Source organism: Melanerpes formicivorus, unplaced genomic scaffold, assembly GCF_026170545.1.
Source record: "Melanerpes formicivorus ecotype bairdi unplaced genomic scaffold, bMelFor1.0.p_v2 SCAF_36, whole genome shotgun sequence".
Taxonomy (NCBI): domain Eukaryota; kingdom Metazoa; phylum Chordata; class Aves; order Piciformes; family Picidae; genus Melanerpes; species Melanerpes formicivorus.
The window spans coordinates 3330820-3356617 of record NW_027142388.1 but is presented as its reverse complement, the minus strand read 5'-3'; the positions used below and the strand labels follow the sequence as shown (position 1 = coordinate 3356617).

General features: G+C 43.5%; 1 protein-coding gene across 4 annotated transcripts in view; it reads right to left on the bottom strand.

Annotated features, from left to right (window-relative positions):
- The window catches only part of ZDHHC8 (zinc finger DHHC-type palmitoyltransferase 8), a 116832-nt gene that overhangs the window by 19039 nt on the left and 71995 nt on the right, over window positions 1-25798 (bottom strand). For all 4 annotated transcript variants that reach the window (XM_068157327.1, XM_068157331.1, XM_068157329.1 and 1 more), the window contains 4 exons: window positions 9180-9301; window positions 5118-5275; window positions 818-990; window positions 449-551 (listed from right to left, as the gene is read on the bottom strand). In XM_068157327.1, the coding sequence (XP_068013428.1) occupies window positions 449-551; window positions 818-990; window positions 5118-5275; window positions 9180-9301 (556 nt within the window). The remainder of the gene's footprint in view (window positions 1-448; window positions 552-817; window positions 991-5117; window positions 5276-9179; window positions 9302-25798) is intronic.

The following is a 25798-nucleotide window of genomic DNA, read 5'->3' as shown; positions in this document are numbered from 1 at the left end:
TAGCTCAGTCAGACCTTATTATGTGCAGTGTGGGCTAGCTGGGGGAGTTCAAAATACCAGGAGACAGGGCAAAAGCATGATTTAATCTTTTCCTTTCTCTCCATTTCATGGTTTGTTCGGTCTGACTCATAAAGTTCCAATTTCTGGGGTTGACAACACTCATCACACAAAACCTATTTCAAGGCCACAAGTAGATTTTTAATGGTAAATAAACCTGGGATGATCCTTTGTGGTAAGAAGGGGGAAATATTTGCTTATAGTGCACTCAAGCAAAAAAATAATCTGAAAATAAAAAGCTAGGGAATCTTCCTAGCTCTGCACAAAAGCTGCACTAAGGGTGTTACTGCTAAGATTTGGATCACTTTTTGCTTTACCCAAGCTGACTTGCCAGCTTTACTTCCCAACTCAACATCCTAGTCACAAACCCAGAGAAGAGGTTGCTCCTTACCTGTTCATTCGTTGTGCGCCCTCGGGCCACTAGAACGATATGGAAGCCAGTGAGCCCGATAACTGGAATAAAGAATAAGCCAGCTACACACATGACAGCCATTCTGTACCCAGGAGTTAAAGAAACTGGGATGAGTGAAAGGAAGCAGAGGGAAATGAAAAGGAAAATAAAGCACCACAATTACACATCTTTTAAGTACTCCCAGGGATGATGATTCCACCACTTCCCTGGGCAGCCTGCTCCAAGGCTTGGCAACTCTTTCTCCGAAGAAATTTTCCCACTAGTTCCAGAAGGACAAATCTTCAGATTCATCCTTTCATATTTTCCTCAAGGCCACCTTGAGTCTTGGAAGACCAAAAAGAAGGATACGTAATGGTAGTGTGAGCTGCTCCCAGCTTCTCCATATGGTTTAGCACGAAGATGAGCCCAAAGGTGAACACTCCAACCATGTGCGTGCTTAAGGACAGCAAGAAGAGGAAAAAATAGCGGTAGTTCCTCCGTCCTATGCAATTGTTGACCCATGGGCAGTGATGGTCAAAATCCTTGTAAAGAAAGGGAGAGAGAGGGAAAAAATATCCAAATGCTGAGAAGAACTGTATTTTCTGAAGAGGTAAATCTGAAACAGTGTCATCCAAAATTACATCAGGCTAGTTCTGCAGCTTTACAACGTGCTAGGCTCTATAAGGCTCTCAGGATCAGCTGGTTTCCATACCTATGGATGGAGAGGTATTTCAGGCTATTTATCTGCTAGCAGCAGAAGCATTAGTTTTTATCACCATTAGCATGAGGAGTCAGTTACAATGACAGAGCTATAACCTGCAAAATTCTGAAGATGATACACTGTCCCTGGAGGTGCTCAAGAGGGGATTGGATGTGGCACTTGGTGCCATGGTCTAGTCATGGGGTCTGTGTTGATAGGTTGGACTCGATGATTCTCAAGGTCCTTTCCAACCTAAGTTATACTGTGAGTTATACTGTGATTGGATGTGGCACTTGGGGCCATGGTCTAGTCATGAGGTCTGTGGTGACAGGTTGGACTTGATGATCTTCGAGGTCTCTTCCAACCTTGGTGATACTGTGTGATACTGTGATACTGCTGCAGAATTCTCTGCCCCATATTGCTGTATGAATGAGCCCACTTTCAACAACCACAAAAGATATTTCTTTATCAAGCAGGTCCCCAAAGAAAAGCCACAGCTGATTAAGACACAGGGAAAGTTCTAGACAACTTCATTAATAGTTATGAACCCAAACCTAACTAATTGTCTCAATCAAAAGCTCAAAGACCCTCATCAAATGAGATCCCTTTTAACAGGAGATTTAATAATGAGGGCAAGCCACAGTCACCTTTCAAGTGCCTTTCCACAGTTTTGTAAAGCAGACAAATCCACTGTCTTCAATGGGATTATTCTTGACATGAAAAGAAGATCAGATGCAAGAAATAAATCCTTCCAACCCCTAATATTCTGTCATTTTTGATTTCTCTATTATCTGCCCTGTAGAACAGATCATAGAATCCTGAATGGTGAGGGTTGCAGGGGACCTTCAAAGAGTCCACCAAATGAATTGTTTATTCTTTGTTTTGTGTCAATACTGTTCTTAAATGTTCCTCAATGAAGACAAAGGGGGGGTTGTATTTGTAAGTTTTTCCACAATGTATTTACCAAAAATTTACAAAATACCAGAAAATGGCTTAGAGGTTTCTGAGAGCACACTAGAAAGTGATGGGAGCAATTTAATAAACAGCATTTCAGGCTGCATGTGAAATGATGACACAGCATATCCATTATGCAGCCCAAAAGATCTATGGATTATAAACCTATTTAAGTACCCACTGCAAACACTTCAGTGACGAAAACAAATCTGACTGCTTTTGTCACAGATTCATTTTTGGGCCCCCTCTAGTCATAGCAGGCTTTAGGTTTTAAATTTGATTTCTGTTGAGTGTTGTCAGCTTTTGTCATTTGTTAACTTGCATCAAATTAGCTTAGAAGCTTTAAACTTGGTGGATGAATTTTTATTGCACATTCTAGACTGAAAGTGAGGAGATGTGAACTACAGCCCTGAAAGGGTTTCACTTGGAACAGCCAGTAGATTTGCTCCTATAACTGTCACCAAGCTCTTCTAAAACAGACAGGTGAGTGGGAAATAAGCACTAGGAGAACCAAAAAAGCATGCTGTTTAAGATCACAATGTGTTGATTCAAAAGTCATTAATCAGGAGGAGACTCAATAGGGTGCTTGGTTGCATGGTTTAGTTGATTAGGTGGTGTTGGATGATAGGTTGGACACGATGATCTTGAAGGTCTCTTCCAACCTGGTCTGGTCTATTCTATTCTATTCTATTCTATTCTATTCTATTCTATTCTATTCTATTCTATTCTATTCTATTCTATTCTATTCTATTCTATTCTATTCTATTCCATTCCATTCCATTCCATTCCACTCCATTCCATTCCACTCCATTCCTTTTTGCCTATGTTCCTCCACAGCAGTCACAATTTAATTAGCAAAGCAGAGCTTCTTACTTGCCCACCAGCATAGTGAGGAACATTCAACTGTTCCGACGATCACTAAAACTTCTGGAGAGCGAGGCAGAGTCACCTTGCATTCTGCTATTTTATTTAGGATACTTTTGGATTCTCTCCCATTTTCATTGCTGCTGCAGCACTGACTCCCTTGGAGGCCTTATGACAGCATGAAATTGCAAGTATTTATATCAGTGAGTTTTGAGCAATCTTTTTTTGAGACTACTTCATTTGTTGAAAATGAATTTTCATGCTGAGCCACTGGGGAGAGCAGAAGAAATAAATTCCATGGGACAACAGAGAATTTACCAGCATCTAAACAATCCTCACAGTCTAGAATTAGCAAAAATATTTCTGTTTTTAAACTAGGAATATGCATCTCAGGTTTGCTACCAAAAATCCAACTGTATTCAAAAATTCACAGTGGTCTGAAAACCAGTATGGATATTCCCCTCTACCCAGGCACCTCAGCAGGTCCTTACTCTCCATCTTCTCAGACCTCACATCCTTCTAAGGCCTTCCATAACAGGACAGCCCTGTCCTATTTATCGATGGTTACTAGGCACAACACTGCTTCTAGATGATTGTAACTTAGATATATACTGCCCTGAAGGAGAGAATGACTGACACAAGACAAACACAAGCAACCTTTCTCTCACACATAACTGTGCTGCCTTCTTTGGGACCATTCTCTTGCTTATGGCAAAGAGGATTAGGACAAAGACAGTGTATGCAGCATTCCAGCTGACTCTGGTATTTTTCCCTTTCTGGTCAGTAATTCCTTTCATTTTAATGGCACAACTGAATATATTTTAGACATATTAAAGATTTCATATTTCTATTGGGAAAAAAAAATAGACCTTGCAGCAGAAATGATCCTTTAGAAGTGGAATTTTTTAGCTCAGCAATAAAAAATCCCCCCTGGCAATACACTGCTGTGGATACAGTACTCTGTACTTACAAGTCTGGGAGATGTTTACAGCCCCAAAGGACATCTTACTGTTTGGGGGTTATTTTTTAGAACTCCCACATGCCTCACCAAGACCCTGGGGCTACCAAAAGCCATGGAAGTCCCATATTTCAGAGTGACCAACATTAGGATCATGCATGGGTTCATACTTTGAGTTAGAGTGTTGAAACAAACATGGGGTCCTTCTACTGAGTGGAGAATCGCTTGCTGAATTCTGAGTTTGACTTTCTTAAAGCTCACACACCATTCTAGCTTCTCTGCTTGTCCACCAGTTTGTTTCAAATTAAATGATGAGCTCTAGGCTCACACACAATAAGCTACAACAGCTCACCCTGAATTTCCAGCCTCTTGAACTCTGCCTCTGCCTCAACCCTTCCATTCATCACTTTTTTACAACACAAGTCCTTAGCTACTTCAAGGAAGGCATAGCCAGCATGATACATTCTTAGTTTAATTTTCACAGGCAACAGAGGTGACATCACAGTATCACAGTATATCAGAAGTTGGAAGAGACCTCCAGAGATCATTGGGTCCCACCCCCCTGCTAAAGCAGGATCACTTACAGTAGCCTGCACAGGAATGCATCCAGGTGGGTTTTGAAAATCTCCAGAGAACGAGACTTCACAACCTCTCTGGGCAGCCTGTTCCAGTGCTCTGCCATCCCCACTGTAAGGAAGTTTCTCCCCATGTTGAGGTGAAATCTTCTATGTTCTAGTTTGAACCTGTTGTTTCTTGCCTTACTACTAGGGACCACCAAAAAGAGCATGGTCCCCTCCACTTGACACCCACCCCTCAGATACTTATACACATTGATGAGATCCCCTCTCAGTCATCTCTTCTCAAGAACAAAGAGCCCCAGGGATCTCAGACTCTCTTCATAGGGAAGATGCTCAAGTTCCCTACTCATCAAACATTACTGCACATGTAACATCATAAGTTGGGGTTGGACTCAATGATCTTTGGAGGTCCCTTCCAACCCCTAACATCCTGGGATAACTGAGGGCTGTCTTTCAAACAATACTAGTTACTAGAAATCAATCAATAAGGCTGCAGCTGGGAACTTGCAAGAACTGAAATACCGGGGGAAGGCCCAAACTGCATGTTGCCAGTAGCCTCTGCAACCCCACCAGTGAGGCAAAGCCAGCAGATGGTGGACTCCGCAGCAGCGTTACCTCCACGCAGTTGTCGCAGACGCTGCAGTGGGAGCAGCGCGGCGGGCGGTAGAAGTGGCAGGTGGCACACCATTTCATCCGTACTTGGATGCCTTTAATCTCCACGTTCTTGTAGAGTGGAGCTCGGAAGTCATCGTCCTTATCTTCATCTTCATCTGCTGCTCAATGCAAAACTAGAAGTTAGTGGAAATAACAGAGGCTAAAGATGAAAGAGCTAACACGGGCAGTGCCTTGGGTGCAGGGGAACTGCATGTGCTCTTGGGCTTGTCAGAGAAATAACAGAGTGGTGGAAGTGATGGACTGTCAGAACAGGTTGTCTGGACTGCAGAACACTTCAGTGATCAAGGTTCATTTTAGCACCTCCCATACTCAGGATGCTGTGTTGTCTTACTCATCAGCCCCTGGACAAACAGAGGTGTTTGAGTCTTACCTTAGCCGGCATCTACAATGCAAATGAATGAGGTGAGATGCAGACTAGAGTCAAAGAGGGGATGGAAATCAGCCAGGCGTTTGTTGTGAGTTCTGCTGTGCGTGTTTGGGATTAATTCAATGCTAGTCTACCGGTGCATAAAGTGAAATGAGTTACGTTAAGAACTATTAGAAGAAGGCTGTGCTAACTCAAACCTCAGAAACCAACTCAGATGACCCTAAGTGATGATGATATGTTCAGCACTTTAGTGCCAGCCCAGGATGATGATGAAGCCCTGCTGCTCCAGGAAGTCTGATGCCACAGTGAGATATACCATTCTGAACCAATTTGTGTGCCCATGAGAAGTCCTCGCATCAGCGCTTACTTTCTTACAGCATATCCCATGCTCACCTCCGCACAGCATACCCAGAACACTCTTTAGCAGTGACATATAACTGGGAGGATCTCACCTCTCAAAGAGAAAGCATGGTTTACTGCTCTGAGCACAGGATTGAGAGTCAGGAATTCTCAATCTGTATTCTAATTTTCTCACTCTGTGGCCCTTAGCTACTCACTTAGCTTCTCTTTGCCTTTAGTAAGATGAGGATGCAATATGACAGTCACCTGATTAGGGACAACACAGAGGGCAGATGGTTTATCATCTCAGCTAAGCACTGCCCTGTTTAAGAAAAGAGGCCATTTAAAAATAAATGCACAAAACAGAAGCCTGTCAATAACAGAGAAATATGTATTGTGAAGACAAGGAACAAAAGGAGAATGGCATTCATGAAAGTTCATCTTTTATTCTAGATGCCTATGATCTTTATTTGTTTCCTTCTGCCAGAGAAAATCTAAGAAGTTTACATCTCTTGAACACCTCATTAAGCATTATAGCACAGCTGGCATTGGCTGACTGGCTCTAAATTAGGGGAAATCTGATAATATTTTCCCAACAGGGCATCAATCACTGTCATTTAGTTCTATATTAAATCTTCCCTCGATGTGTTATCATGATCCAATTTCCACTGACTTCAGAGGGATTTTTCTCCTTTCACTTAGATGAGCTTGGGATCTGGCTCAGCTGCAGTATTTATCTTGCAAGAGTATTCTCTGGATTAACGTCTGTGCATGGAAGCAGAGTGCTGTGCTGGCACCATTCTCTACAATTTGCCTTCATAACTAGTCAGTGGGACTCTTAGTGAGAGCTAGACTCTAAATCCCTTAGGCACTTTTATAAATACAATCTGCAGGTTCTTCAGTGCTATTATAAACTAGCCCATGCTGGGCATATGGGCATAGGAAAACAAGACAACAGAACAGTCAAACCATTTAATGCTCTTGTGAAATACTGACTGTGCAGACAAAAAGTCTGTACATTGTATATATTTACTTATGCAGAAACATACCAGTCTGGCAGAACTGACACACATTTGAAGAGTTTGTACAAAATAGATTCCTATCAAAAATATTGGAAGGCAGTTTGTAGTTGGAGCCTATTCAGCAACAAATGTTGTCAGTCTCAACCCAGACTCTAAATCTCATTTCTCAGGGTACCCCCAACTTCAGTGATTTAATACTTCCTTTTCTTCTCATTCATTTCAGTGTTTTAATGGCAACCCACTCACACAAAGCCAATCCTGATTCATACCAGAAACATTAATAAAGCAAACAAACTTAAAAACTCACTCAAAAATGAGTAAAGGACCTGGGTGTTTGATTCAGGCCCTGTTCAACAACATAAGAATGAGTTTGGTTTGCTTCCCCCTGTCGCCCAAGTTCTATCTGCCAGGGATCCTGTAAGCTCCTACATGCATTTCCAGCTCTCAGTGATCCTAGCAGAAGAACACATCGGCAGAAGAATGTATCTGACTACACAGATTCCAATACTCTGACCCACTGACACAGGGTAGCCAAGTCTTATTATATTTGTGTAACAGATCTTGGGGGCTTTGGTGGTTCCTCACAGGAATCATTTGATTTCATTAGCATCTCAGCTTTTGTGCTGCTTATTTGTTGTTTTGGTTTGGAAATAACTTTGTAACTGTCAAAAATCCGCTAAGGTGCTTGAAAATGAAGAAGATTGGGCTTAATTTCAATAACAGAAAGCAAATAGATCTATTGTATGTTCATTTTAAATCACTCCTACCATTTTTGAACCCCTTGCACTGGCAGCTCTGCGGGTGGCGTGGGGTGGTGATAGTTTTTTTCACATGCACACTTGTAATCTGCAATAACATCTGCTCCTCTTTCCTCCCAGCACTGGTATTTATAGTCTTTTCCATCTTCTCTATTCCTTATCAGTTTGCTTCCTTCACATATCTAAACTCCTACTCCACCACTTTCTTCCAGGATGGCTTCCCTCCTTTTTCTCATCCTTTCCTCACTCCCCTTGCTCCCAGCTTCTTCCAGAACAAGCACATGCACAGCACAGAGATAAAAGGCCTGGGCCACAAATAAAGAGAAAGAGACAGAAGAGCTGTAGGAACTCCTCCTCTTCCTGCACTGCTCTTGATTCCCTTCTGTTAAGGGACATGAGAAGGGAAAGAAGGTGATGAGAAAGTTTCACTTGTTCTCCCTGTGTATTTCTCCTTTAAAAGCAAAGTCCAAAATAAAGAACTAACTTGCAAAATTAAGTTAAGAGAATCTTGAACAAATGACTGTCTCTTGCCTTTGCCTTAGTTTGCCTTTACACACAATTATTTCTCTAACTGCAGTGCTGCAACACTGAACAGGGATTCAGAAGCTTCAGCTGAAAGGAATGGCAGAGAGCTGCTCATTATGAGATGCTGCTACCTGGAGGAACCTGGCACTTGCTGTTCAGGGAAGCCAGCAGGACAGGTGCCTTGCTCTTGTCAGGTAGGGATTCAAAACAGATATTGAATTCAGTGAATAGAGGTGAGGAAGCACATCTTGCAGAGAGCACAGATCTATCAGTTTAGCAGGACTGCCTAGAGCAGTCTCTGCTGCAAACTGCATGTGATTAATTATTGGAAGATGGATAAAATGAGGTGATAATTCTCTCATTAGGATGTGTTAAAAGAGATAGCTGCACTGTGGTTCCCACTGCAAAAGCTGAGCGATTTTTATCTTATTTAATCAGCTGTGAATCAGCACTAATTTAAGCAGGCATAGCTTTCTAAATGTAGACATTTTTAGACACTCTATGTCAAGCCTTAATCATTATCTCTTTAGTATTCAATGCCTTTGTATTTGTTTTAAGGCTTTTTTGGAAGGTCTGCTTTTGATGAAGCTGTTTCAGAAAGTTTAGCCTCTCCCCTGTTGTGAAGACAGTGACTTAAATCCAATGTGCCAGCAGGAGACAGGGCATGGCAATTGAAATCACATCAGTCAGGAGAGCTACTCCAGGAGAACTATTGTATGCAAGCCTGTGCCCTCGACTGCCAGTTTCAGAAAGTGCAAGGACAACTGACACCTCCTAGCTCAGAAGAGAGATGGAGGGTATCCAGCATTTCACTACCATCTCACCTCTACTGCCACCTGAGTACAGTAAATAAGTAAAGAACACCCACAAGAAAGAATACCAGAAGAAAGGGATTAGTCAGCAAACAGTGTATATAGATACCTAACACATCCTTTGGCTTGGGTTTTCAGATACCCCTCACCAACCCCCCGACAGTCCCATTCTCTATTACCTCTTGGAAAAACTCCAGGGTCCATGAAAGTTGCCATGCTGAAGTTTGCCAGTACAAACAAGAACACGAGCCCATTGTACACTGGGATGGCTGGGGAGATGGCTTTTGTCAACCAGGGGCACCTGTGGAGAAGAAAAGTTACAGGTAAGGGCCCCTTCAGCTGCAATATGTAGTTTATGATTATTCTTCCCATTCACCATCATCACATAGCCAAGTAGCCTGTCTCATTCCCTCCCCACCAGCCATGCAGAAAGGCTGAATTTGCAATTTAACAACAGAAATTTCCATAGAGCCAGTTTGAGTGATCTAAAGTACCCTGCAGACACCCTCTGTAAAGCTGCTTTGTTCCACAGCACAGAAAGCACCAATTGTTCACAAGGCTCATAGGGCTTTGCAGCTCTATAGCCTTATCTGCAGCATGGCATTTGGCTTCTCTCTGTAAAAGCTTCATCCCATTGTTGCATTTCTGTTTATCTGCTATATAGCCTTGTTGCACTTGGTGTCACTTTCAGTTTTCACTGGTGTAAAACTGAACAGGGATTCTTAAGCCATGGATCTCTGCAGCAGGTACCGAGTGAAGCACGCTCACTTCGCACGACGCTTCCCCGAGTGCTTTTCAACTCCAAATAACACTCAGAACCAACACTACAAAACCACTCCAGGGGGAAAGTCAGACTTCAGCAGGAGCTCTGCAGGTATGAGCAGTATGTGAGAATGTCATATCAAAGAGAAAAGTGAATGGCATCTGCCATGTGAACACTTTCCAGAAACACTGGAAAGGCTGCAGCCCACCCAGCAAACCAACTGAGAGGAGCTGAAAATAAAGGAGAAAAAGTAGGAGACTTTGGAAAGAGGATGGAGAAATGCCTGCTTGTTATAGCAAGACAGCTTTAGTTGCAAAGAAGAACACCTCTCCCAGTAGAGCAGGGCAGGACCAAGGCAGACAAGAGCCCGCTTCACAGGCCGCTTTACCCAATAAAACGCAGTGTTTATTCACTCATCCGTTTTCAGCCTCTCTAAGAGTTTCTCTCTAAACACTAGACTAAATCTGCTTCACTCTTCTGTATGAAAAGGTTTGGTCTGTTGCAGGGCTGCTGAGGGGAAAAATCAGATCAATCTCATGAACCCTGAAAATGTAACTAAGGGGAAAAGTTGGACAAAGAATCTCTCTGACAAAAGTACAAAAGTGAGACCCCTGACTGAGTAGCTCCTTCGGTTGCCACCTGCCTTGACAGGCAGGACTCCTCCAAAGCTGCCAAGCAGATAGCCATTCAGCAGCAATAGCCTTGCTGCCACTAGCACAAATCAGACATCAGCACACGCATTTGGGATGGGAGCCTGAATTACATCTACAGCTGAATCTGGTTGTCTGCCAGGCTGAAGCCTGTGGGGAGAAAGAAAAAAACAACAACAAGCAACCAGCATTCTCCCAAATCTAATTTGCACTGCTTTTGCTACTGATAGGCTGTTTTGAACAGCTGAGAATGGTGTTATTGACCTTGAAGGGACACTGTTAACCACGCTCTTGTGGCCAGTGTTAGAAGGACACCATGTTTTCTCCTCCCATTTCTTTGTGAACAGGCAGGAAGAGATTGTTTTGTGCTTCCCTCCTGTTTGCAGCCAGGCTTTTAATACTTTGCTGCTGCAAACTGCTTTTATAAGGACCTTTCCCTGTGTATGCTTCAATCAGCCTGACCTGGAGCAACAGTCCTGGGACTGTTCTTAGTAGACAAAGGCCTATGAAATTAATACCTATGAAGAGAATAGGAAAGGACTGGTAGTTCAGCAGAGAAGGGTTTCATTTCTCTGGTTTTCTCTTGAATTTGAGTCTCATGCAGGTGGTCATGGAGCTTGGGTTAAAGGAGCAGGTCTTGTAGAAGAGAAAGCTGATAGAGATGAACTAGCTCGAGGTGAGGAGGAAGTTCTTCACAGAGAGAGTCATTCGTCATTGGAATGTGCTGCCCAGGGAGGTGGGGGAGTCACCATCCCTGGAGGTGTTCAAGAGGGGATTGGATGTGGCACTTGGTGCCATGGTCTAGTCATGAGGTCTGTGGTGACAGGTTGGACTTGATGATCTTTGAGGTCTCTTCCAACCTTAGTGATACTATGATACTGTAGCTCAGTCAGACCCAGGTGAAGACAGTTTGAGTCCATGGTGTACCCCAAGACCCTTACGTTTCCCAGCAGGTGGAATTTCAACATGCAGCAAGATCATTCTGACCTGCTATTATGCTCAGTTTTCTTCAAAGCAGCTGCTGACAACTGCAAATCAAGGCAAGGCAGAAGTTTCTTGCTTGCCATGAAATGAAAAGTTGCAGGCCTGTCACTAAGAACAGTTTCTGCCAGATCCTTTGAAGGAAAGCAACAGAAATCCTGAAGTAAGCAGTTTAGGATGAATTCTATCCAGGCAAAGACTCTTTCCTCTACATTATAGTAAAATTAGATTTAGTAATGGGCATGACAGACTTAATTTCTTCCCATGAAGAATTTGCCTACACAGAGAAAGATTATGAAGTTACCCATTGCTTGTCAAGTGTGGAAGAGAAACTTCCTTGGCAGCAAACTCAAGTAAGTTGGCAAATCAAGGGACAGGAAACCCTTTCTTATGGATAATTAGTAACTGAGAACAATATTATGAGAGACTGTCTGAGATGATTAATGTAAGCATTTGTCATGGTCCCAACAAATACATCAAAATACTAGGAAAAACTTTAGCCATAAGATAAACTGAACAACTCATTTAATGGGTAAACAGTGTACCTGAAAATACTTCATGAAAGTTGAACTTAAGGGTAGAGTGAGTTATGATACATATTAGCCAGAAGGGCTGTTCACTACCATTCCATGTTTCCTTCCTAGAATCTTTATGCAGCATCCCAGATTACATCAAATTAGCAGGGCCAAAAGGGGCCTCATTTGGAAGCTAGACTGACCAATAAAAACAGATGTGGAAATCAAGGCCTGGCTCCTAACTGTAAAAAAGTCTGAAAAAGAAAATAAAACTAGTGCTAGGATTCCCCCCAAAAATGCTGCATGTTCCCTGGCCCTCTTCCCCAAAGCACACATCATTTTAGGCAAAGTAACAGCAGGTTGTTTTATCACTAAGCCATCATGCCAAAATCTTAGAATCATAGAATAAACAAGGTTGGAAGAGACCCCCAAGATCACCCAGTCCAACCTACCAGTCAGCCCTATCCAATCAACCAGACCATGGCACTGAGTGCCTTATCCAGGCTTTTCTTGAAGATCTCCAGGGACGGTGACTCCACCACCTCCCTGGGCAGCACATTCCAGGGGCAAATCACTCTCTTTGTAAAGAACTTCTTCCTAATATGCAGTCTGAACCTCCCCTGGCCCTTCCCATAGTTAAGGTTATTGCAGGGCCTCCCCTAAGCTTGTTGCTGCTCCCTCCCAGACAATTCCTTGCGCATCCCCAGCTTCAGCTGCCATCATCTTTGTCTCAGCCCGCCTGGATAGAAGATGCTACTTGGAATGGATCTGATGGGAGCATTTGTTCAGCACACTGCCACCCAATCCCTGGCATGGGAGCAGATCCCCAGCATGTCCTTCCAGGCAGTTTTGAGGAGCTTTTCAGTCATCCCAGATAGCCCACAGGTCATTTGTATTCCATGAGCTTCTGACTCTCTGCCTCAATAAGAAAGCTGCAGACATGTTTGGCCACGACATGTAGTGAGTTTCTTTTTAACTTTGTGCATATCCTCCCTCCAGGAGATCTGCCTCCAGCAGCAATAATGCCAATCCACAGGACAAAAGTGGCTGAACCTTTCAGGTGCTTTTTCTAACAGAAGTTGTTATGAATCCAGATAAACAACACATGCAGTCAAAGCTTTCTTTGGTTACTCAACCCAACATTTCAGAAGGCTACGTTCTTGTGTCTTCAACTCCTTTCACAGTGGAATTACACAGCATGAAGGGTTGCACAAACTTTATAGGGCCATACAAATAGAGGCAAGAACAGTGAGTAGTTCCTTAATGGAGCACCACCAGCAGCTTTTTCTGAGAGAAAAATGGAACCCTGACATCTAGGAGCAAAACCTCCAGTCCAACCCCAGAGCTCTTCTATTACAGTTTAGTTATTGTCAAAGAAAGCTGCACCCTTTGTGTGTGCTGGAGCACTTGCAGAATCATGGTCACTGCAGAGGTCAAAGGCAATACCTTTAGAGCACTGAAAAGTTAAGTGAACACAGCACCAGATATGCCATGATATGCTTTTTGCATAAACAGGTAGATACACCTCACCTGGCATTTGTCCAGCTCAGAAGACTCTCTGTTCCCCACAGCCATTATTCCTCAATGCAGAGTCAGTCATTGAGTCATAGAGGAATGATTTGGGTTGGAAGGGACCTCCAAAGGTCATGTTCAAGCTCAAGGTAGATGAGAAAATAAATGTATGGAGGGTGCTCTGTTCCAAGTTAGTTTGGATCCCTCATTTGACCCAGGAGACCTGAAGGATAACATTGCTACTGCTGCAGGTACCAGCCATGCCACACCAGGAATGGCTCGGGAGAGAAACCTTCAATGGTTTTGTTTGGTGTAGAAATTAAGAGCCAGCAGATGCCACCCTGGCATAGTAGAGATAATTATGGAGCCCTGATTCTTCTGAATGAAGCACACAATTACATACACAGCATTTCCCTCATAATTATACTTCCCTGACATAGAGTGATTCTGTTCACAACTCAAAGGAGAGTAACTCAGGGTGACAGATTTAATCTCATTTATCCTATTTGCTCTTGAAACCCTATCCTAATAAAATGGAAAGTTAAAAAGATTAACAAATAGGATCACAAGACTTGCTAGGTGTCAGATAGACTTAGGCATCATCAGCTGCCTTCCTCTGCTAAATTAGACAACAAATAATCCTTTCTGCCTTCTCTTTTTCTTTTCTTGGTGCTTTGCAGCAAGACATGTTTGTGCCTTATAATTAAGTTTACCTATAATTATGTAATTGAATAGGATGTTTTTGTTGGATCCTGCTCTGAATTAAGATTTTATGTTTTTCATTAAAACCTTACACAGGCTTAGAGACAGCAGGCCACAGATGGACCCTGTGATTTCAAGAGCCGAGCCGAGTTTTACTCTTGGCTCTGACACTGGCTGTAGAGTGATTAAAAGCTGTTTGTTTCCCCACTTCACCCATTAAGAGTTTTTGTAAATGAGACACAAACTCCTGACAGACCATTTTGCCCACTGCAGGACAGAGAAGAGATTACCTTTGATTCTGCAGATCTCAAAGTGTCTGTGCTAGGGCACAGTGGCCTTAGTGTTGGCTTCCCTGGAGCCCAGCTTGGGGCACCCAGCACCCTCCCGTGAACTGGGCAGGTGTGAGGCATACCACTCCAGGATGCATCTGTGATTTACCTCGTGAAGAAGGCAAATGGTCCATTTTACACTCAGCTTGCAGCACAACAAGCACACACACAGAGAGGCTTCTTTGGAGTGCTGGGTGCCTACAAGTCAGAGAGGACCAGAACATGAAGCATCGCTTCACAACAAGACAGAGAGTGAAATCTACTTGTGAGGAGAGAAGGTGTAGGAACATCAAGAGTACAGACAGGCAAACTATGGGTTCTTTTCCACACCTAATAAGAAGACTCCAAGACCTGTCTACTTGGCTGCTCAGCTGCACCTAATATTTGATCTGAGATTACCACACATCACTCCCTTCGGTTTCAGACAGGTAGCTGATAGGCAACAAGATGATTTATTCTGCACAAATCACAAGGCATAGGTTTATAACATGGAACACAGCATCTCCTAACTTGGGTTAATTTCTTCCACCATTAGAGTGGCAGACCAGTATCATGGCATAGCTGATTCAGTGCATACAAGTAGAAGCAGTTCAGCGAAGAAGGGCCTAATTAGATAAGAGGAGTCAACAAGCAAAAGTAATTTGACTAAGCACTGGTCCTAATTTCACCTAAAACTTTCAGACTGTGTCCATCAGTCTGTAGCAACCTGTCTTCATGTGATTCCTCTCCAAGGGTTTCCAGCTAAACCCTGACAGTTAAGAACAAGTACCAAGCTGTGTATTGCAACATCCATGTATACAATTCTGACCAAACAGTTAACATTTCTACTATTATCTTGATACCCAGCAACCCTGGGAGCTGGACTCAGCATCCTGGGCTGCCTGAAAGCTGCCCTACCATGACAGACACAACAGCCTGGATGGCTCAGATGATTTATCAGAGGAGAGGCAGGCACACAGAGGTGAAAGTCCTTCCAATCTAGTACCATATCAGCTGGACCAGAAATGAAAGGGCTATCAAGGGACTGATTCTAAAGACCTGTATTATAGAAGAATTTGGAATGATATGTAAACATTGTACCTTAAAGCCCACTCCCAGTGTGTACACAGGACAGAGAAGGTGCCAGACAGCACCCTGAAGGCTGTACATGGTCCAGCCTGCACTACAGAGCAGACAAGGGCAGGTCTCTTTTATTCTCTAGCAGTGAAAATCTAACACATTCCTCACATACTCCAGTCTGGGAGAGATTTTTCCATTTATATCCTCTTTCCTACTCTGAGATCACAGAAAAGTACCTTTCTGGAATAGTAACAGAAGGGGGGGAAAGCTCATTTTCCATTTTCTGTGGCTACCAAAGATAGCTTAGAGATTATTGTATATCTAAAATTATTTTCCAAGGTGCTAAGACATCTGTAGGTTTAACAAGGCATCACTGGAGACAGTCAGGAGAGAATGTATCTGAGTGTCAAAACCAATGTGAAACAGAATGGCAGGTCTTCTGAAAATAGCAGGAGCTTCAGGATAGCCAGGTCCTTTGCTCAGCTCTGCCACATCAGATTTTGATAAATGAGCTAATTTCTGCACCATATCTTACTCACTGGCAAGACTGCAGATAAAGTATTGTTGCCATAGCACTACATCCTCACTATGAGTACAGCAGTTGTACTGATAGAATGTGATATCAGAACAGAGAATAACAAATCTCAATGTTACTTAAAAATGGGGGAAAGGAGAAGTAAATACTGAAGTATTTACTACTGAAACTCAGGAGCGGATGAGAACCCAGTGCCAGATGGAACAGCTCATGCTGGTGATCAGTGGAAGATACCAAAAATCTACCCCGGCTTTCCAGGTGCAGTTATCCATCACAAGAGGCAAAAAATCCCCAAAACTCCACCACCAAAACCCTCATGAATTTCATGAGCCCCTTCCTAATTGAAATATAACTGAACACTAGAGACAGATGTTCAAATCCATCACCTGCTCAACTCTGTTTAATTATTCACAAGAAATGTGCTGGGCTGAAATTTACTCAGGTTTAACAAGGGCTGATGGGGTTTCAGTGAATTTTCCATCACACCCTGGACTCCATCCAAAGGCTAGTGGTTCATTTCTGGCAATGTACAGATCAGAGGAGCTAAATCAATTAAAAAGTTAACTTGAGATCCGATGGTCCTTGGCAAAAAGTCTTATCTGGGCCATATACCACCCCCAAAGTAAAATACACTCTAGCCTTTTCACAAAGCTGCTTGAGTGCTCCTGGAGCATGTTCCCATTCTCCTCTTTTAAAGTCTCCAAGTATCTGAGAAAAGAAACTACTGTCATGTGAATTGATGTGGAAGAAGTATAGAGAAGGAACAGGAATACCAATAACCAATCCTGAGTGAGACAACCACAGGGGTAAACATATCCATCATCATCCTCAAGTTCAGGAGCCACCCAGCCATCCCAGACCTATTGCAAAGGCACAGACTGACCCTGCAGCCAGTGGGAAGCTTTTAGGAGCTACACACACAGAGTGACTACACCATGAGCAGACAGGACTGATTGTGCTAGACTCAATGTACATGCTGTGCAGAGATGCTCTCTGCATGGTCAGTAGCTGCTGGGAGCCCAGGAACCTGGTAGAGCACCCATAAAAGTAGCAAAAACATTGGGTACTGCGTTCACATGCTCACAGCAGCAGGACTTGGGCAGGCAGGGGCTGGGCTTCTTTGCAAATAACACAGTGCTTTTGAAATTTGTGTTCTGCAGTGGATTCAGGGCCCACCCAGAACCCATCAGCACTCACTGAAAGCCCAGGAAAAGGAATAAGCCGTAGCAGTGTAGCAGCACTGGAGAAGCGCAGCCTTTCGTGTGCACTTGTAATTGGAGGCATTCACTGCACACCCATGCTATAGGCTGGAGTACACAGCAACATTGTATTAGGAGAAGGATAATGCTCACAACAAAGTGAGCCAGTAGGTCTTCATGGCACTTCAAGCATCTAATGGACTGCAAACAGAGTCACCCTTGGCAGCAGTAAACCCTCTGGTGCCTCATGGAAAGGAGCTGATTGCCAGTGCATGGGCAAATGAGAGTGAGTGCACAAATCCAGAGACAAACACCCTTATGGGAAACTCCTGGGTTTGCTTTCTCAGTTCTGGATTTAGCAAAGCCTAAAATGCCAGGCAAGCTGGAAGAGCCAAGGACAAATGTAATCCAGGGTTTCTCAAACGTGCAGCAACCTTTTATTAGTACCACAGTGGGCAGCTGGAACCAAACCCCACTGTTTCCAGCAGGTAATAAGAGAGCTGAGTGTATGGCTGGTCTTCAGGTCATGACAGTAAGGAGTCACTGCAAAATAACCACACCAGGAGAGACACTAGTTGTCTTGTCACACTGGAAGCTTTAAATCCATTTGGTTAGAAAAAGATGGAACTGCTGCCCAGCAACATTCCTTTGCAGTTCTGTCTGCATATGGCTAGCCACCAGCATCTCTGTACTGCAACAGCTGAATAACTTCCAGCCTGTTCCAAAACTCACATAAGGGAACTATCAAGCCACAGAAACCTTACTAAATGGGAAATTGGAGCATTACCTCCAAAAGATGCTGGATGAAGCAGTAATTCATAACACAGCACGTAGCTGCACTGCTCTCAGTCTGTGCTTCAGTGAGCACCACTTCCAGCAACAGTCCATCTGCCCAGCACGGTGTGCAGGGAGGTTGGAAGCTACTTCCCTCTGTCTGAAAGGGATACACATGCTGCACACAGTGAGTTTTTCTGAGCATTTTCAGAGATGCCATGTGGAATGCAAAAGAGGGTTTCTAATTTGTAAACATCTCAATTGTTACATTAATACTGTATCTACTATAACAGTGCTCAAGAGACAGGCCCCCAGCTTGAGTCCACTGAAGTTGCATTTCCTTGAGTAATGAAGAGCAGTTTACTTGGGTTTTACACCACTAGTGACCCTCATGATATTCCAGACCTTTCAGCAATCTGTAACCCAAGTTTTTTGTTGAACAGACAGAACTGTGTTTGCCAGAGCTTGCCTCTCTGATGGAAAAAATGCACGGGGTAGCTCCTCCCTGACTGAAGGCTGTTCTCCAGCTTTCCCATCACAGTATCACAGTATCACCAAGGTTGGAAGAGACCTCAAAGATCATCGAGTCCAACCTGTCACCACAGACCTCATGACTAGACCATGGCACCAAGTGCCACATCCAATCCCCTCTTGAACACCTCCAGGGACGGTGACTCCACCACCTCCCTGGGCAGCACATTCCAATGACGAATGACTCTCTCCATAAAGAACTTTCTCCTCACCTCGAGCCTAAACTTCCCCTGGCGCAGCTTTAGACTGTGTCCTCTTGTTCTGGTGCTGGTTGCTAGAGAGAAGAGACCAACCCCTTCCTGTCTACAACCACCTTTCAGGTAGTTGTAGAGAGCGATGAGGTCACCCCTGAGCCTCCTCTTCTCCAGGCTAAACAATCCCAGCTCCCTCAGCCTCTCCTCATAGGGCTTGTGCTCAAGGCCTCTCACCAGCCTTGTTGCCCATATTGTCCCCACCAGCAATGCAGAAGTGTGAGTGGCTCTGGGATGCTGGACAGAGCTGTTTTTAAAACTAAAGTCAAATTATCAGCAGCCCAATTCAGCCACACTCGAGGTGACCTCAGCTACCGACGCAGAAGGATTTGTACGGACTGCTCACTGCATTCCCAAACACACACCAGCAGAACACATCTAGCACACCTTCAGTCTTTGAATTAATGAGACAGTGATGTAGTGGAAACAAGGCAGCTGATTATAAGTGTGCTGCAATGAGAGAGAGAAACAGGTAAAGAAATAGTATGAGATAAGGAGGGGGATGGTGACATCAGTGTAAAGGTACAGTCTAGTGTGGATACTAGTAGGGAATATCCTATTAGAGGACCTTATCTCTCTACCATGTGTGCCACTTGCTTCATGAACTGGCAGGGAGATGCCAGCCAGCTCTGTCAGGGATGTTGCATGGCCTGAGCTAGAAAGCCATGAAGGACCATCCAGCTGCCACTACAATTCAGGTGTTTGGGGAAGGCACACACATTTGTCTGCCAGCTGTTCTTTGCAGCACTGGGGCACCTAGAAAGACTTGTACAAAGGAGAGGAAGGAAAAGTCCTGTGAGGCTGCTTAATAGTAGTTAAATGTCTTCCATGACTTGAGAGAGATGATCAGGAAATCTGTAACTAAGGCCAGAGGTACTAGCAGATTTGTCTAGATCATGTAGTGCCTTGAAATCTGGAAACAATACCTGTCCATGGCCTGAAAAACACATTTCAGAGCTGCTACCCAAGTCCTTTTTATCTATGTAATAGCTTGCTTGTGCAGGGAAAGGAAGCCAGTCCCAATCCCAACCCTCTTGTTTGAAGATTTCTAGACACATATGCTTCAAAATTACAACAGTTATTGCAAGGCTTCCCTGCATGAACCAAAAAGATTAGAGACTTCATATTTTACAGAAGAGATGAACGAAACAAAGAGATAGAGGTACCTTTATTGCAAAAAGATACAGAAGATAGGGTAGAAAGGGTAAATATTCTCATCTACCAACTACTGGAGCAAATATGCAATAATAAAACAAAAGCTTCTCTTAGAACCCCATCTTTAATTTATCTCTGGAATATCCTCCCAAAGGGGTTTTATGAACTGGGAGTGTGACATTTATCTACCTGACTCTCACTGCACTGAAAAAGAGTATTTGCATAGCTGGTATAAGGGGGCCTTAATACATCAGTATTTTTAATGGAGGTTAAAAAAATGCTTTAAATAAGAAAAGAAGAGCACAAGAGACATTCATGCTTCAGCCTATAAACCAAACTTTGCATTTGGGAAGAACACGCCCTTATGGTCACCTGCTTTGAGACATTTTACCCCTTCCCAAGCCACCAGCTGGCATCAGCCACCTCTTGAGACAGGAGATCAGAAGAGAATCACCAGTGATTCAGTCTATTTTGGCAACATTTTAATCACAAGCTGGAACAGACCTAACAACTATGGCCAAAGTAATAAAGCAGAATAGGACACGTTATCCTGTTCAGCCCCCTGCTATCACAGCCCCATCGTGTACCACCTTGCCCGGCCATGCACTGCTCTGAAATCAAGCCACATTTTATACACCAAGTCTTTTCTCTGCAGGATGGATGCCAGCAACAGCAGGGCAGAACTGGGGTCCTCCCAAACCAATTCACAGCCTGTCTCTGCTGGAGGATTGGGACTGTTTCCAGGGACAGGGACACAGCTGAAATATCCTTCTGAAATCCAGCAGAGGGTAGTGTAGAGGGCAAACAAACGTGGCAGGTTGCATTGCAAGCAAGACATGCATGCAATTCAAACCAAACCAAGGGTGCAATAACAATAATAAAGCAAAATAACACTGCTTAGCCTGGTGGAAAAGCTACAGAACTAAATGCACCCCTCCATTTGCATCAAACTGAAGCTTGTTCTCATCTCCACTCTTCCCCAGTAGCATCATCTTCATTTCAGTTGCTAGTTTTGGGAAAGAAAAAACCCCAGGCAGCAGCAGGGTCAGAACAGCCTTTTTCTGAACATCTCCACTAGAAACTGCTTTTCCTCTTTGGAGCCGTTCTCTGTTCCTTGAGTCTCCCAGAGAAATCACTGAATAACTTTGTGAGCTCCATTTCCCTCTTTCCTTCCTGCTATTGCCCTGTTGCTAAATGAATTGACTGAGCACCAACATCCACAACCTGATACAGCAGACAAACTCGGTGCTATTGCTGCTTTAATCTGTGCGTGGGGCAAATTCTCAGGTGCCTCCACACATCTTGCAGCCCATGGGCACATCAGCAGAAAGATGATCCAGGCTCAGAGGGAAAGGTGACACATGCAGGAGATTCATGGCTGTTGCCATGCTCTCTCTCAACAGACACAAAGAAGAACCACTAAAGCAGAAGCAAAGCCACAGCATTCCTGAATGCCTGTGACCCCCTGGCTTAGATGAGGCATTTCCCATTTCATAGCACAAACCAAGCCCCAGTCCCAAGCTTCCCTGCCTGCACATCATCAACTGCAACATCTCTGCTTGCCATCTAACAGGATTAGGGCAGGCTTCTGTAGGCAGCTGCTTCTGCAGGTAAAATCTTATTACAGGACCTATCAGAACCAAAAATGCTTTTGGGGAGCAGTAAAAGCCTAAACCAGTCCACAGTGACTGCCACATTAGCAGTCATATTTTTTTATTTAAATGATGAAGCACGGCATCACCATCTTAGGTCTAAATGCTTTTGTCATCTTGGACAAAATATAAAGGGAGTCTTCCAGTATTTGTTTTGGTGCACAGGTATTAAATTCAGGTTGACAGAAAACAAAATTACTTTGCTTAGAAAACATCCTCAGAGATGATAACATCTTAATTACAGGGACAGGGAAATGGGATTCAGCCTGGGAGATGTATTTATTTCTTGCCAATTCCACTCTAAAGTGCAGCAAGGCAGGGATGTCAGCAGCAGCCACCGTGGCAGGGGAAGTGTCATTACTTTATTTGTATATTATTTCATAGTATCATAGTATCAGTCAGGGTTGGAAGGGATCACAAGGATCATCTAGTTCCAACCCCCCTGCCATGGGCAGGGACACCCCACACTAGATCAGCCTGGCCAGAGCCTCGTCCAGCCTGCTCTTAAACACCTCCAGGGACAACACCCAGCCACCTCCCTGGACAACCCATTCCAGGGCTTCACCACTCTCATGGTGAAGAACTTCCTCCTTACATCCAGCCTGAATCTCCCCACCTCCAGCTTCATTCCATTCCCCCTAGTCCTATCACTACCTGAGATCCTGAGAAGTCCCTCCCCAGCCTCCTTGTAGGCCCCCTTCAGATACTGGAAGGCCACAATTAGGTCACCTTGGAGCCTTCTCTTCTCCAGACTGAACTTGCTCTACCCCAAACCCCATAATTTTTTAAAGGCTGAGGAGCAGCTTGCTCACATACTGCCAAGGAAGCTGTCGTCCCTACTAATACCTGAGGATTCACTAAAAGCCTGTGGGGTTTGTGGGTTTGGGGTGTGGGGTTTGTTTTGGTTTGTTTTTTAAGTCACAAAGTTATCAGTAAAGCTACAGTTATGCTCTAGGCCTGATGAACTAAAAATCTTCCAACTCTGCTGTGATAATTCAGGAACATAAGCCAGGATTACAATTACCTGAGATCATTAACAAAGCTTAATACACTCCCAAGTCAAAATGGGACAATTAGCAGCTCCTGTACCAAAATAGAAGATTGTGGAAATGGCAATGTGTGTCACCATCTGCTAACAATATGCAGCAGGCAAACCAAGTCAGGAAAAGAAAAAGAAAAGAAGACAAATTTTTGTGATGAAACTTCTTGTCATTTCCAAGAATCAAAGTGAATATTCATCTTCAGCATTACACTTCCCAGATTCCCAGCTGGGACCAGAATGAGAAGCATCAAGCATCTTATGACTTAACCATTGAGAAATTTCCAGGCCAAACTTTCAAGTAAGAGGTTTGGATACAGATCTGAACTGTGGGAAGTCTTGTCTGTGGAGTTACATCATGGCTTCCAATAGCAATAGCTAGCATTTGTATGCATACTTTTACAATACCCAGTTGCTCCTGAACCTTGCTGAAGCTTTCCACCTCCCCACCCCCCTGCCTTGATTTCATCCAAAAAGTAGGGACCATCATTCTGCTTTTCAGAAAAACATGAAGTTGGACTTGATGATCTTTGAGATCTTTTCCATCCTTATTGATTCTGTGAAATTCTATGAACATTTACTTCTTGCTGAGCAGCTGTCATGGTGTAATTAAAATGATTTACTGCTCAGTTTTTCTGAACCCCTTCTCCCTCCTACTCTTCCCCTCCTGAACAGTTCCTGAAAGGCATGCCACAAGCAAACTAGTTTTGGATTATACTACAAAACATCTTAAACTCTGAGATACTTTCCTTTACATTCCTCTTCAACACCAGACAGAGTCTAGTGGGGCTGCACACCACAGAAGAACAGCCACAGAGACACAAGCAAATCTGCCAATGTGCTTTCATCTCCTTTGATTTGAGGGAGAGGAAAACAAACAAACAAATCAGAGTATTGCAACCACTACAGACCTTTCCTGAAGCTGTCTCATGAATTTGTGACATAACACAAGCAGCTCAAAACTTCCTGCTCTCATGTATCACTGGCAACATTTTTCATAGGGATTTTTTTTGTTTTCAACATGACTCCTGGAAAATCCAAACACAGAGCTGCAATTCATATTCCAAGGAAAACTCTTGAAAGAAGCTCCTAACTTCTCCAAATGGAGCACACTGTACTCCAGAGAGCAACACCATGCTAGAAATGAACCATGTTCTGGGAAGCTAAATTCCTGAAGTACTCTTTGAATATGAAAAATAATTTCTTTTCCAGAGCAAAAAAAAAGTCTTTTTTCATGTCTTAATTCCAGGATGCATATTTGAATCCTACCAAAAGTATTTTTCCACCCACCCAATGGACTTCAGAAAGGCTCTTTCTTATTCACTTGAAGAAGTACACTCAAGTAGTTAGAACAAGTGACCTAGTCAAGGATTATGTTTTTTTCCACCAGTTTGTCTATATATAGTTCACAATTTAGCAAGTTTTTTCACTTAAGGAACAGCTCACCTTTAGCCATAACTGCCCTCCCTCAGCAGTGCTGGGGAAGTTTTCCTTTTAAACAAATACAAAGATATGTCAATAAAAATTAACTGGAAATTGCTACAGCCAGTCTCAAGAGATGCTGATCAACTAAGGACAGACACAGATTTAGTGAAAGAATAGCTGCAATCAATGATTATCAGCAACAGACACTACAGCAAGTCTTTAAATCAATATCTTGGCACTGCTGCAGGAGATGCAGATGTGAAGTGGGGCCCATCCTCTTCCTCATCTATCACAGCAACCTTCCCAAGGCTTCTCCTTTACACTGTACTTAATTTTCTGACACACTAACAGGCCTGTTTCCATACACTGCAGTTAGGAAAAGAGCCTTTTTACTGTTTGTTCCTCAGCCATGAGAGGCACACTCACTTCATCTGCTCTTCAACATTTTGCTGTTCAACATTAAACACAGATATCAGCAGGGGGTTAGATTTTTTTACCATATCAGATCAATCAACTAATTGGCAAGTTAACAAATCTGTTTGCTTTTCATGGTGCTTTGCTTTGATTTTTTTTGTAATTAATCAGAAGACTGTTTGGATCCTGCTTTTTCCCTCAAAATGGAGCACTGCACATACAGACACTTTAACTTTATGTTTACTTTCTGAAGCATCATATTCTCTATTCTCCCTCTCTGTGGCAGCTCAAGGCAAACCACAGTCCCTCGGGCATCTGGAGGTTGTGGTTTGAATGAATCCCTTCCAGCCATGAACAAAAGCAATCATCTTTGCTTAATTAATAAATACTTCAGACTCGTTAGTATTTCTGAATTGCAAAATTCCATGCTTGCAAAGGCTCTACAGAAAAGAGCCCTCCTTCAAAAGGTTCTTAAAAACAAAAACAAAGGCTCTGTGTCAGTTATCTTAACTGCAGAATGAGAAAAGGCATCTGCCATGTGTCTTTAATTGACACACAGCAGCTCCTTTAGTATTTCTTGCTTCTCTTGAATTCACTTAACTGTGGCTTTACTTTCCCAGGGTCTTTTTGTGGATGTTGAGGGGAGAAAAACGGCTAGAGGTAATGATATGGTTATGCAAAAGATACAGTGAACACAGCCAGCAAGAAAATGCAAGTGTCTTCATCCTGAATAGCAACAGATGACAAGAGAGAAGAACCCAGCCTTGAACTGGAAATGTTTTAAATTATATACCGTTGGTGCCAGCAAGATAAGGAAGGGGTTAAAGTAAATCCAGAACATCCTGTAAGCGCTAGAAAAAGCAAAGAGTTTGACCAGAGTGTGCTCCCACCGGAGCCGCTGTACCACCCCTCCCCACGGGGTGAGGACCGTACGGCATCTGTGCACTCAAACCATTCCAACAAAGCTGCGCCCTTCTGAAAAGTCAGCCTGGGTGTGCACTTCTGGCAGCAAGGCTGCCTGGGCAGCAGAGGGGAGGGGCAGGCAAGGAGAAACAGATTCACTTTCCACCAGGATTTTGTTTCCCACATATTCACCTCGACTTCAAACGCTCGCCTTCACAAACACACAGGCGGTGAATTGCTCCAATTACAGACAATTGAGCCTTGCTCATTTACGACAACACAACCAGCGACAAAGAACTTCAGTTGCTCAGATCCCTTCGAGCAGGAAAAAGGGCCGTGGTGACAGGCTAGAGAATGCATGACTTGTTTTTCCACCACCCCGTGATGCACTCATACCACACCGCGTTCG